Source organism: Onychomys torridus, chromosome 6, assembly GCF_903995425.1.
Source record: "Onychomys torridus chromosome 6, mOncTor1.1, whole genome shotgun sequence".
NCBI classification, from domain to species: Eukaryota; Metazoa; Chordata; class Mammalia; order Rodentia; family Cricetidae; genus Onychomys; species Onychomys torridus.
In genome coordinates, this window is record NC_050448.1 from 60,796,503 (window position 1) to 60,810,516 (window position 14,014).

General features: G+C 47.5%; 1 protein-coding gene across 1 annotated transcript; it reads left to right on the forward strand.

Moving 5' to 3' along the window:
• The first annotated feature begins 1,372 nt into the window (after nucleotides 1-1,372).
• Sfrp2 (secreted frizzled related protein 2) lies at nucleotides 1,373-9,738 on the forward strand. The gene is made up of 3 exons (XM_036190577.1): nucleotides 1,373-2,680; nucleotides 4,916-4,996; nucleotides 8,584-9,738. The coding sequence occupies exons 1-3, from the start codon at nucleotides 2,179-2,181 to the stop codon at nucleotides 8,886-8,888; spliced, it is 888 nt and encodes a 295-aa protein (XP_036046470.1). The 5' UTR covers nucleotides 1,373-2,178; the 3' UTR covers nucleotides 8,889-9,738.
• Nucleotides 9,739-14,014: the final 4,276 nt, after the last annotated feature.

Sequence of the window (14,014 nt, forward strand, 5' to 3'; positions counted from 1 at the left end):
CGCTCCGTAGCGCTACAGACTCCCGTACGACTTCGGGCGCCCCCTGGCGGCGAGCGGGACGGGCGCAGGATCCCCCAAACAATGCCTAGGCCCGCGGGAGTGCGCCAGGCGCATGGGCAGCCTGCTGCTGGTCCGAACACAAAAGCCAGAGACTCCAACCAGGCGGGTTGGATTTGGGCCTCTTGAGCTCCCACTCAGGGGATCTGCAAGCGGGATGTGACCCCATGACAGTGCGTTGGAGCCAGGAGCAGTGGATACTAGAGAGCCCTGAATCCCACCCCAGGGTCCAAGTCCGGCTTAGGCTCTGCGTAGCTGTTTGATTTAACCTGTTTGTGTTCTTTCAAACTAGTTTGTATCTGGGAAGAAGGACTTTTAAGCCTCTGGCTGCTTCAGTTAGACAAGGGAAGGCCTAGAGCCAGTTGAATGGAAGCTGCCCTGACCTTTCTTCAGCAGAGCAAGAAAAATGGAAGCTGGACCTTTAGAAACTCAGATGGTGCGCTCGCTCCGGATGTTTGCCTGCGTTGTCTATTGTCGGAGCGGGTAGAAAATAGCGTTACGTCGGCATTCCATCACTCCGTAACCTCTTAAAAACTGCGGGGGCCACAAAATGTGCTAGCCACTGAGCCCCCAATGCATCATCCAGAAGGATGGAAATGTAAATCAGGCAACAGGGATCAGAGCCTGCGGATGGCTCTAAGTGTCCAGGAAGCTGTAACAATGTACCCACCTTACATATGAAAGAGGATCGCTTTCCGGGGGCGGGGGTCACTGCCCAGCACCTACAAGGTCCCATAGAAAAGGAAGATGGTTCTTAAGACAAGGAGTAGGTTTGGGGAAAGGAGCTCCCTCCATTCCCTGCACGCTCGCAAGCCCACACATCCTCTCAGTCCTCCTTTACACTCGTTCCCTAGCCAGGCACCTTAAACTATTCATGGTTAGCATCCATCCTCTTAGCGTTTACAGTCCACCAGCACTAAGTTCCCCTCGTCATACAGAGCAGAGGATGGCTTCTTGGTTCACGTCTCATATCTGGTGACCAGGATGGTGCCCCTGGTTATTACAGGATGAGTGAGCCAACTGTACTGAGGACAGGCTCTTGTGAACCTCTAGGCAGGAGTCTCTGCCCGGTTCCTTCCCAACCTGTTCAAGCCTCCTGTCCCCAGCACACGTAAGCCTCAATTATTGCTTTGGTGGCCTATCCTGAGGCAATCCTGAGCCCTTATGTAATTATTAGAGCCTGTTCTGCCTTCAAGTGCGGACATTCCTTTCAGAAGGCAAAGTCTGAGTCTGACAAGTCCTCTGCAGTGACGGGATCCTATAGACACCCTAGCAGAACAGCAACTCCGTGCATCATTGCTACTACGTTTTCTAATTCACAATGCAGCGAAAAGGCACTGCACGAGAGCCAGCCGGCTCAACTTCGGCGGGAGTTGAAGCGAAGTCCTCAAGGGCAGCCTCGAGCAGGTAGTCCCGGGCTGGAACCCTGGGGCACAAAGAGCCCAGAACTGCGGGCTCCTGGTTGCCCTAGGACGCAGTGCTGGTAAGCAATGCTGCGGCACATCAATGAGGATGCAGGCCACGCGGGGCGTGAAACACGTTCCAGCCCAGCCCCAGCCGCGAGGCTGCTAGCCTTGCTCCACGCGTGGCCTCAACTTTCGCAGCCTCAGCCTCACTCTCCGCTCTCGCGCCGTGGGACGCAGGGGCCTCGCGAGTCCGCTTGCAAAGGGGGGGGGCAGAGCGCGCGCGCAGCGGCTGCTGCATCGGGGTGGGGTCGCAGCCCGAATTTCCTGCCAGCTAGAGCATGAGGGGCATTCTCAACGCAAAACCAGCTCCAGAAAGTAGTGACCTGCCTCCTCAGATTACTCCGGGCTGGCTCCTCCCTTGCTCCCCCTTCCACCTCCAGATTTGCATAAAAAAGGCCAAGAAAACTCTGGCTGGGCCCCAGCCGCCGCTCACTCTGCTCCCCCGGGTCGAGCCCCCCGGAGCTGCGCGCCGGCTTGCAGCGCCTTGCCCGCGCCGACTTCCCCGCGCCCGGCTTCGCGCTCTCGCGGCGCCGGCTTTGCAGAGCCCCCGAGCAGAGCGAGCGGGTCCGGGACGAGCTCGGGCTCCTGCTGCCTCGCGCTTCCCCGACTCGGCTGCCTCCGCCTCCCCCTCACCCCCGGGGGTCGCTAGTCCACGATGCCGCGGGGCCCTGGCTCGCTGCTGCTGCTAGTCCTCGCCTCGCACTGCTGCCTGGGCTCGGCGCGTGGGCTCTTCCTCTTCGGCCAGCCCGATTTCTCCTACAAGCGCAGCAACTGCAAGCCCATCCCAGCCAACCTGCAGCTCTGCCACGGCATCGAGTACCAGAACATGCGGCTGCCCAACCTGCTGGGCCACGAGACCATGAAGGAGGTGCTGGAGCAGGCTGGCGCCTGGATTCCGCTAGTCATGAAGCAGTGCCACCCGGACACCAAGAAGTTCCTGTGCTCGCTCTTCGCCCCTGTCTGTCTCGACGACCTAGACGAGACTATTCAGCCGTGCCACTCGCTCTGCGTGCAGGTGAAGGATCGCTGCGCCCCGGTCATGTCCGCCTTCGGCTTCCCCTGGCCCGACATGCTGGAATGCGACCGTTTCCCGCAGGACAACGACCTCTGCATCCCCCTCGCTAGCAGCGACCACCTCCTGCCGGCGACAGAGGAAGGTAAGCCTTCTCTCTTCATTCCACCCACTCCCAACTAGCCTGAGGTGCTGGGACTGGGGGCGGGGGAATCCCGGAGCCTCCATTCTACATCCTCGTTCGTCCCGGCTGGGGGTTCCAGCCTTAGATGTGGCAGAAGCTCTCCCTGCCCTAGTCTGTTGCCATACCGTGTACCAAATTTGAGATATCCACCGCTGTGCCAAGACCTCTCCCTGGTTATAACAACTCCCCTTAGGGATTTAAGCCAAACAAAAGTGTCAATTCTTGTTTGGAGATGCTTGCTCTGCGGCCAGGCTTCAGAAAACGTTTAGCATGGCCTGGGGTCCTGGGGATGAGCACCCAGGCCAGAAGCTTCTGCTTAGCCTCTCTCTGCACGTTCTTGTCCCACTGGACAAAAACACACGATACACACGGACCGCCCTTTGAGCTACTTTGTCTCCTTTGCCAATTTAGGTTTTGGAGATAAAATGAAGGCTGGCTGCGAGTGAGTGGAACACTGAATGTCGGTTTTAACTGCCCAGGTGTTGGAGGAAGAGAGGATAAAGGGAATCTCCAGGAATCATCTTTTTTGTGTGTGTCCCTATCAGCTTTTTTTTTTTTTTTTTTTTTTTAATCTTAGGAGTGGTTTTAATTAACTAACTGGAGACAATCATGTAGAAGAGTCTCCTCAAGTTTTTAGAAAACAGAGGGAAGTTCATAGGCAAAAACCATCAAAGCAATGAAAACCTCATGGGCTCTTGATATTTTTCCCTGAAAGGAAAAAATATACAATGTGTCTGAGCTGATTTAGGCCCCCTGAGATAGAAAGGGGGCTTCCTAATCCGTCTCAGGGCTTCAGCAGCACCCCCCTTTCAGTCTCTAATTGTTTTCCTGTAGACATCATTAGTTAAAGAAAATACAAAGTTGTTTAGCAATCTTTCCTGGCAGGCACCATGAGTCTGCAATCATCTTATTGGTTAGGTTTCTAATTTATTGCAAATGTTTGGCATTTTTCAAACATTTGTCCAACATATACCATAGAGTAACCAATGCAGACAGGTTGGTAGCATTGCATACACATTCTGAGCCTCCCCATTGGAAGTGTTTCTCTCAGGTTGGGTAGAGCTGAGGCAGTTTTGTGTGGGTTGCTTTTATTTTTCTTCCTACTATCAACCCAAACATACACTGGGTGTTTTCTCCAAAATTCACTTTCCTTCTTCAAAATGATTCCATAATGCCTGCAAATTTTGCTCTTTGGTATTTTTTAAGTATCAGATAACTTTTGTATTGTGAGTCACGATGGGAATTTCTGGGTGTGAAAATTCAAAATTTCATACTAGTGAAAACCTATATAATTACACTTAAGTGTTGAAGATAGTATTAGGCATATTTATCAATTAGAGGGGGAAATGTTTTCTTTTGTTCTTGAATATACGTTCTTTTACAACAGTCTTAGACCGTTCACTGTGTGAGCACACAAAATCCTGGGTCTGCTCAGACAAAGCCCACAGAAAAGTTTTCCTTCATCTGGATCAGCTTGTCTCCAGGTTGTTTGCTTGCATAGGATGGGCAACAAGTACCTGTACCAGGGACCTGGAGGGGAATGATGAAATAAACCGTAAGTCAATCACAAAATTTGGCAGGAAGTGTGAGGTGAAGGAAAGCCGGTTAGAGCTGGCTGTTGGAATTACTGAGATGGGCTTTCAAGACGCAAACAGGCCCTAGAGGTTCCCTACAGCACAACACTAGCCATCCTTCCCAGCCAGATGAGGAGAATACATGCAAACTCCCCCAGACCTAGCTAGCGCTCTGCTGAGCATAAGGGTTTTGCTCCATGTCCTGCAGATGAGAACCATCTCTCCGCTCTACTTTATGTTCATACATCTTCCCAAGCACCTCCATGGTTTGGATCTTTAGGTGCTTTTTTCTCCTTGGATACTTGGGAAGGACTGAAATCATCCGAGGAGCGAGGGGGATGAATTGAAAAGCTGCGACCTCCCCACATCTCCCTTTTTGTTGGGGGAGGGGGGAGGTCAGTGCTAATAAAGCAGGACATGGGCCATACTCATTTCACCCAACCAGAAATGACAAGTGCAGCACTGAGGAATGAGGGGGTCCTATTTTTAAAGAGGAGACAGAAACAGGGGACTTCCAGGACAATGGCTGCTCTGGTCTGGCCGCATCCTTCTGAGTTGTTTACAAACGCCACCTGCTGTTCCTGTGGAAGCAAGCTCACTAAAGACCTTTTCACGTTTCCAGCCCCGAAGGTGTGCGAAGCCTGCAAAACTAAAAATGATGACGACAACGACATAATGGAAACTCTCTGTAAAAATGATTTTGGTAAGTAACCGCCACCACTACCAGATACCACGTCCACCCAAGTTTTATTTACCAGGGAAAATTAAAAGTGTAAATCAGTAAGAAGTCTCCAGAGGAGGCTAGGTGAGACATGACCACATCTCCTCCCTAAAGTTGCCTAACTGACTGGTTCTTAGTTCTTGTCATATGTCGTACTGAGTTACACTGGACGATGTTCACGGTTCCCTCAATCAATAATCAAATGGGAATTTCTCGGATTACCAGTGCACAATGGCTGACTTCTGATCTCTCTTTGGCTTGTGTGTGTGTGTGTGTGTGTGTGTATGCTCCAGCACACAGAATCCTGTGCCATGTTACCTTTTTCAATTGCTCAAGATGTGCACCAAGAACAGAGAAGCACATATGACCCTCAGCAAACACGCAAGCCCTTAAACTGGCCCAAAATAAACACTTTCACTAGCATCAAATGAAAGTATTGTCACTCTGTTTGTAGCGGAGAGTGACACGTTGGTCACGGTTGTACAAACAGTCAGGAAAGAAGAAAGTTTTCCAAGTTAGGTGAAAGGGGTTTGTGATGCTGGGATGCCCGGGATGCTCAAGGTAGCACAGCATGAGTGATGTCAGCCCAAGACCACAGACACTAAGCCACCCCTTAGGGGTTTTAGGAGGAAAGACAGATTTTATCCGAAAAACCACCGCCTGCTGTCCTCAAGCCCTCAGGTGAAGGGGGAGACTAGCTAGACACAGGGACAAAGCCAAAATAGAATCAGGAGTGGTCAGGGACTTTACCCCGATTGCTGCCGCACCCAGAATGCACTGTTGTATTCATCCTACTCCAATGATAGGCACCTTTAGTTGTATTAGAGGGGTTGGTATCCCTTAAGGGTGTTATTCAGTCAAAAGTTGGAAGTTATTGGTGAGCCTAGAAGGCCACTGGTCTACCAAACAACATGGAGTCTAACAGATCCATGTGAGCATTTCTGCATACTCCACAAGTCCCTGAGCCTGAGGAAACTGGTCCAGGCTGCCACTGCTGAGCTCTCAGGCTGAGTCATGTCTCTAATACTGTGACCAGCCCTGGTCGCCCGTCTTCATCCACTTCAGATCTTTTCAGGAAGCGTCCTGAGTTGAACCTCGGCTGGTTCCTAAACTGTACCCCTGACACTGTAGAGGAAGGGGAAGACAGAATGAGACCCCAGGTCCTCACTAACAACTTTCCCTAGCAGGAGGAGCCACACATGGGGCCTTATATAAAGTTTCATATGTCTGTCTTCACACATACGGGCCTCAAACTATCTCAATAGCGGATAATTTTCAGTCTCCAGAATCTTACCAAATCCTAGTCTTCCACTGCCACAAGTCAGATGATTATTTAGTAAAATTTACAATTCTATGAAGTATTTTCTCCGGGAAGCTTACACTCTTTATACTACACATAAAATTTCTCTTCTGACTTTCATGGGACTCCCAAGCAGATAGATTTAGGAGACCATGTGCACACCCACATGCACACCACTTGCTTGCTTTGTGGCTTACCTCATAAAAGACAGACTTACTAAAAAAATGCCAGTATGAAGATCTGAGCCAAAGAAGCAGTGTGAGCATGATGTACAGTGTAGCAATTAGGGTCTCTGCCTCTGTCCCCAGATAGGGACAGTGAAGGTATAGTCCATTTTGTCTCTCTTCTTTGGGGAATAGTAGATGGAACCGTCTGACCAATGGAACTTATTTACTTTGAATCAGCAGCAGGCACAGCACGCCCCACCCCAACCACACTTGAAACAGAGAACTGGAGAGCCCCTCCTTACATCCACAGTGCAGGTTACACAGCGTGCCACTGGGTGGGGGACTGTGCCTCCTATCACACCCAGTATCCCCATTCACACCTTCCAGAGCAAGAATGCTATTTTGGGTCTTTAATTTCCTATGTTTTGTTTCAGCTTCAAGTATGAAGAAGAATCCCACTTCCCCCATGATAGATATTTTAGAGCTAATGAAGGGTAACTAAGACACCTCCTTCCAGCTCAAAATGATAGATTTTTTTCCTGGGGTTTGAAGCTCAAGAGTGTTCCATTGACCTGGTAAGGGCCTGCACTGGCCCCGTCTATGTTAGAGACTACACTCTTTGCTAATGTACAGTCAGTTCAATTCACCCCTATGGTGGCCTCCCATTCCCTATTAGAGACACAAGAACATGTGGCATTTCCATGTGGCTTATTCCTTAAACCCTGAGGAGTCTGTGGCTCAGATGAGTACCGTATCAGACAAAACTGTCATTCACCAAGTCACAGCACCCTTGCTTTCCTGGGTTAAGTAACCATCATTTCCTTTTTGGCTGGAAAGCTAGCTCAGTTGAGTTCCTTGTCTGAATTTTTTTTTTTTTTTTTTTAAGGAAAAGAAAACCTCAAAGACATTCACACACATACACACACACACAATTCTCCACTATTACTAATTTAAACAATGCATTGAACCCCATCAAAGTTGGGAAGTCACACACGCGTGTCATCTCCTACAGCTGTCAGTGGCCCCAAGAGTCTTAGGACACACTGGAGTTAAGCGACTTAATGCTTCACAAGGACAAGAATTTGACATTGCCTGGAAGAACACAGTGCTAGTGTAGAAAGGGGTTTGGGGACTAAGCTAGGACACAAGCTACCTGGGTGGCCTGGTACAAGTCATGGACACTTCTCTCAATTTGCATCTTTGTGTACTAATGAGCTTTTAATGGGATGACCCTTTCTAACCTGAAAATTCTATCCTTTTCCTGCATGTGTGGAGTCCTGAAATTCAATCCCAGCGTGTGTCTTTCCCAAAGCCTAGTGTTCGTGGCTATAAAACGTGTCTTTTATAGTAAACAACTTACTTTGGGGTCTTAATGTTCTAATGACTCTACATACACGTTTTGGAAACAGTACATACATGATCTGTAAATGCCTTGGCCTTGGCCAGGCAAATGAGAGCACATACAGATGGAGTCTTCAGAAAAGACTTTTATGGCTAAACATGTTGTGCTCTTAAAAAGGAGACTTGCATATTTCTTCCTCCTTGTTACTTTACCAAATCAAAAGCAGCTGCAAGATCCATTCTCCTTCCCCGTAATCTGTCCTTCAGAAAACAGTGACCGAGACAGCATTTCCTCACAGGTTTGTCCAGAAACCTCCGTGACATAATAAACCCAGTTTAACGTTGGCAGTCTGGGAGGTTCACGTTTCACCTAAGAGTTAGGCGTTTCACCTAAGAGTTAGGCCTTTCTCCCCATGCGGAAGTCTCCTCCAGTAGGAAGTCACTTGCTGAGGGTGGCAAGAACGGCATGCCCAGGGGCTTACCAACACACCGGCACGGTGTGAGAAAGGTGACCTGAGTCCTGCAAGAAGGCTCTGAAAGGAGGGCTGATCTGAAACAAAATGCCCAGCCAGTGCTTTGGGACTTTGGAAATGGAGCCACCTACTGCCCCCAGGACCAAAGCTCCTGCTTGCGGCCCCTGACAGTCTTCCTGGTTATAGACCAGGCACAGAACAGGCAACCAAGCACAGTGCTCCATCTGCCCAGTTCTCCCTCATCACAACTCATGTTTTGTGTTGTTCCCGCCCCTCTTGCCTTCACAGCTTTGAAAATCAAAGTGAAGGAGATAACCTACATCAACAGAGACACCAAAATCATCCTGGAGACCAAGAGCAAGACCATTTACAAGCTGAACGGTGTGTCCGAAAGAGACCTGAAGAAATCAGTGCTGTGGCTCAAAGACAGCCTGCAGTGCACCTGTGAGGAGATGAACGACATCAACGCACCCTATCTGGTCATGGGACAGAAACAGGGTGGGGAGCTGGTGATCACCTCAGTGAAGCGGTGGCAGAAGGGCCAGAGAGAATTCAAACGCATCTCCCGCAGCATCCGCAAGCTGCAGTGCTAATTTGCTAGTGGGGTGGCTTCTGACTAGCCAGGCCCAGGGCTCCACTTCCGCTCTGCGAACTCACTTCCGGTGTCCCAATCACAGTCCCGAAAGCTCCAGCCCCAACTTGGAGCAGCTTGACCTGCCTCTTGCATGTGTGTACCCCTAACATTTCCTGAGTTATAAGGCCCTAGGCAGCCTCGGGAATGGAGAGCTGTCTTCACATAAAGCAAAAGCCCGTCCAGATCTTGTAGAAATATTCCAACTAATAAAACCGTGACTATTTTTATGAAGTTTTAAAACAGCTCATTTTAAGGTTAGTTTTGATTAGGTAGTCCTGCGACCTGAGGGGCACGTTCCCTCTTTGGTCAGTCCGTTGGTTTATACTGTGCACTCAGATTGCCATGTCAGGCAGATGTTTGATTTTTCTCTTTGGTCTACACTTGTGGGTCTCAGACCTAGTTGAGATAAAGCTGGCTGTTATCTCAACCTCTTCCTCGGCTCCAGCCTTGGCGTCTAAGTCTTAAAACCCTTCATTGCTCATGTACATCCTCCTTAACTTCCACTGTTGCATGCATCCCATCAATTTTAAGAGTACAACTAACCGTTCCTCATGGCATGATGCCTTCAAATAAAGGCGAAGTAAATACAGTTTATAAATGGACTGGAGTATTTTAAACTTTGTTTGAAACATTTTTTTTTACTCTTATTTTCTTTTCCATTTTCGCAAATTAAATCATTGTAGCTTACCTGTAATATACGTAGCAGTTTACCCGGAAAAGTTGTAAAAATGTTGCTTTAACCAACACTGTAAATATTTCAGATAAACATTATATTCTTTGTATATAAACTTTGCACCCTGTTACACCTATTCTTCGTCTTCTGTCATGTCTCCTTTGAACAAGCAGCTGGGAGGGGGCCCTGAGGCTCGGTCTTCCCTCCAGCGGGTTGAAGTACCAGCTCCTCCATGGTTTCACTAGGAATTTCCTCCTCCGACATTAGCACGGACCTCACATTTCAGCCAGGTTTCAACGCTGCTGCTCCTGCAAAAGGCAAAGACTTGAAGGCTCCCGTTGGCCCCCTCAGCAGTTCAGTTATGTGCAATGCCACGCTGAACTGCAGGGTCACGTGCTTCCTAATCCTGCTGTTCCTTGCAGGAGGTTCTTACAGTGAGAAAGAGCAGCCATTGTGAACATGGTAATGCCATCCCCCTCTTAAGCTCCAACCCTGAGGTAAAGAAAGCCACAATTTGGAGAGCATCACTGGGAGCCAGGATAAAGGGAAATGGCGTTGAAGAGCAGATAAAAGTCAAACAGACAGCCATAAACGGCTGCCTCAATTCATGTAGGCCACTATGACAGAGTAGCTTAGACTGGGCCATTAATAAACAACAGAAATCTATTTCTCACAGCTCTGGCAGTTGGAAAGGCTAAGGTCACGGAGCCAGCAGATTCAGTGTCTGGTGGAGCTCTGCTTCATAGATGGCTCCTTCTCACTGTCTCCTCATATGGCAAAGGGGGTGAAAAATATCTCTGAACCTCATCACAAAGGCTCCACCTCCTAATACCAACTCACTGGGGATTTGATCTCAAGACGAATTTTAGAGAGGCACAACAGTCATTAGCAATGTCTGTCCAGATATTTCACTAGTTTATTAGAAAACTTACTTAGAAACTGAGGCCCAGGGACCAGGCAGCAGAGCTCCTAAAACACTCAAGCCAGTGAGACGACAGATTCTGCTCAATGTAGGAGTGAACTGTGGAACCAGGAGGAGCTTGCCTTTGCACAAATACTTAGTGAGCAAATATTTACTGACAATGGGCCAGACATGTTTTAGGTACTGAGGACACAGACATAGTCTTTTTTCCTTATGGAGAGCATGTAAAGGACTGAGGAAAACAAACAACCTCAAGACTGTATCTGTCAAACTGGTGACTTGTGTGGAGATGGAGTTCAGGTCATGTGGGCATAGCAGATCCTTGTCTATTCTGACTTTCTAAAAGATTTGTTTTGTTCTTTACAGTGTGTGTGTGTGTGTCTGTGTGCGCCTACACAAGAGTGTAGTGCCTGAGAAGTCCAGAAGATGACGTCAGATGCCCTGAAGCTGGAGTTCCAGGCAGTTGTGAGTCATCCAGTGTGGGTACTAGAAAGTGAACTTGAGTTGTCTGCAGGAGCAACACATGCTTTTTACCAGAATCATCTCTCCAGCCCCAACCTGGCTTTTTTTTTTTTTTTTTTGAGACAGAATTTCTCTGTGTAACCTTAGCTATCTTGGAACTCGCTCTGTAGACCAGGCTGGCCTCGAACTCACAGAGATCTGCCTTCCTCTGCCTCCCAAGTGCTGGAATTAAAGGCATGTGCCATCATGACCCAGCCCAACCTGACATTTTTAATGGTGGCCATGTGAGGAATCATTCTAACAGCATTTATTAGATCTAGCTGAATAACCTCGTATCTTCTACCCATGACCATCTCTCTATAGTACCCTCTCTCTCCACAGCTAATGTGGTCCACTGCCCAGGCTACACAGTTTAGCTGGTCCCTTTCATTTTCCTCTGCACTATCACTTAATTCTGCTTCTCATCAGATCTTCAATTCAAGGCAAACCCCCTGGATATCAACAAAGGATGACCAGAATTACCAGGGAACTCTGTGGAGGTCCCTGCAAATGCTATGTGGCCAACAGAGTAACAATCCACATGAGGCAAGAAGGAAATCCAGTTCCACACCACCTAGCTGGCCAGTGTTGGTTCAGACTTCTAGAGTCTGACCCCAAGCAGTTTTTGGACATACTTAAACACAGTACAACTTTGGGGAAAAGTTCCCTTGAGACAATTATCATAATAAAGTTTAAGGCATGACTATGTTTAAACTCCTTTGCAAAGTACCTGTGACCTCTTCCATAAAAAATGGGTTCTATTAACTGAGAAATAATGCTCAGAAGTCTGGGAAGGGACTGAAATCAACATAGTAGTCTGCGGGATTTGTGTTAAGCCTGGCCCCACAGATAGCAAAATATCATCAGGTTATTAATTACAACTATTCCCAGCTTTCTGGGCAGAAACAGGTATAAATCCTTCTGTTAAGAAGGAAGCATTGCAAGTTTAATATTTTGGGTTTCCCTAGTGCTTTTTGTGAGCTTGAGGACTTCATACCTTCTACAGAACTTATGGCCAAACAGTTAAACTGGGAGACTTGGGGATCAGGAAAAGACAAAGGAAGAAAATAATAAGTAAAAATTCACTTAATCAAAAATCAGGACTCAGCATGGAGATGGACTCAATTCAGCAGAAGTGGTGAAAAGAAATAACTTGGAAGGAATAGAGATGCGATGGCAAAGGATATAATCTCAGCACTTGGGAGGTGGAGACTGGAAGTTCAGGAGTTCAAAGTCATCCTCAGCTACACAGCAAGTTCAAAGCCAGCCTGGGCTGCAATAGAGCACATCAAAACAAACAAGCAAACAAACTTGGAAGAAAGCAATCTACTTGAATGTTCTCTCTCCAAACAAGCCACAAGTTGCATACTTACATAATGGGATACACAATCTTGGACTCTAAAAACCACGTTGACGCCAGACAGGGACTCCCTCAGGCCCTCTAGCTCATGCCACTGTCTGCTTCCTGTCATGTATGTCTTTTTTGTGCACTTTCCAGCTCTGCCCACAACTCATCTTATTCCCATTTTTGATACAGTCACAAACAACAAGGTGTGCGTGTAGTAAAGCAGATAGGCTTGTGTTAGATTTTAGTGTTGTTGTTTTATTTTATACTAATAAACATAGCTTACTTGTCCTTGAAATGGTTGTGACTGTAGTCTTAATGACATCTTCAATCACCAGATTTCTTTTGTAGGCAAATGGAACCATGACTGTGCATCCATGAACGGAAGCAGGAAGGGCTTTGGACTTCTGAGTTCCTTTAAATGATTTGTGACTTGTGGAGAAGCTTAAAGTAGAAGACTGGGCTAAACATGAAAGCTAAAGAACATTAAAATCATATGTCCCGAGGCAGCTCATCCCTCTTCCCTTTAATAAATAGCTCAAGATAGGATTTGATCTATAGAAACGAATGTAGGAGTATTTTGGTAGCATTTCCCAATTCCACAAATAAAAAGCATTGCTTATGAACACAGTTCAGTAGACTGAAAACTCATAGCATAAAGGGCTCAGTTACCCAAAAATACTTTCCATCCCCCACCCTCTGTCTTCTCACCAAACAATAATGTGTCTGAATATTTTACCTTACAGTTCCCTCACTCTCAGGTCTTCAGTGTCTTGGGTGGAAGGGGAATGTCAACACCGAAAATCAAATCCAGACATAAGCTTGACACTGCCCTTTGCCCTACATTTCCCTTATGCAGTTACTGAGTCTACAGGATTGAACTGTGTGATTTCTGCCTATGAGACACACTAAGTTTGTACGAACTAATTTAGTAACTTGGCAAATACTTACTGACCACCGGCTATTTAACAGTGGCTTCTTCATCAATAAATGCATATCCACAGTCCAGGCACTTGTCTAAGTGTGGGTGCAGCAATTCTACCCTACTCCAACTTTAGTCTAGAGGAATTATACCAATTCTGGTGATATGGGTGCTGGGTGGGGTAGATTCCAAAAGGACTCAGAACCCAATAAAGAAGAGAGGCACACACCATCAACATGATGTCAAAGGGACCTGTACATAGCCTTCAGGGACGCCCAGAGGAGACAACAGTTAATTAGAGAAGAACACAGAATGTTTGACTCTGGTCCAGTTTTAGGATCATTCGAGAAATGTCAGTAACTGACACCAGAAGGTCGTCTATTAAGACAGTTCAGAGAGACTACACTGCCTATGGGGAGTTCATTTCAGCTGTTAACTTGCCTGGATGGGGAAATGCGTAGTGCATTAGTAAACCCAGCTCTGGGTTTCATAGAGAGAGTGACATCATATGTGCTCTGATCTAATCCTTGATGAGTATATAATATGATAGCGTTATTAGGAAGTGGTGAGAGGTAGGAGGTGGAACTGAATTGGAAGAGAGCAGTAATCAGTCACAGGAAAAGTGTTTGCATCTTGCTTGGTCTCTTCCTGTGTCTCCTTTCCCTGCTTCCTCTAGCTGCCACAATATGAACTGCTCTATGCCACCATGCCCTATGATAGAC

Coding starts and splice junctions, on each gene's coding strand:
- Sfrp2 (XM_036190577.1), top strand. CDS start 2,179: ATGCCGCGGGGCCCTGGCTCGCTGCTGCTGCTAGTCCTCGCCTCGCAC. Junction 2,681..4,915: donor CCTGCCGGCGACAGAGGAAG/GTAAGCCTTCTC, acceptor TCACGTTTCCAG/CCCCGAAGGTGTGCGAAGCC. Junction 4,997..8,583: donor TCTCTGTAAAAATGATTTTG/GTAAGTAACCGC, acceptor TTGCCTTCACAG/CTTTGAAAATCAAAGTGAAG.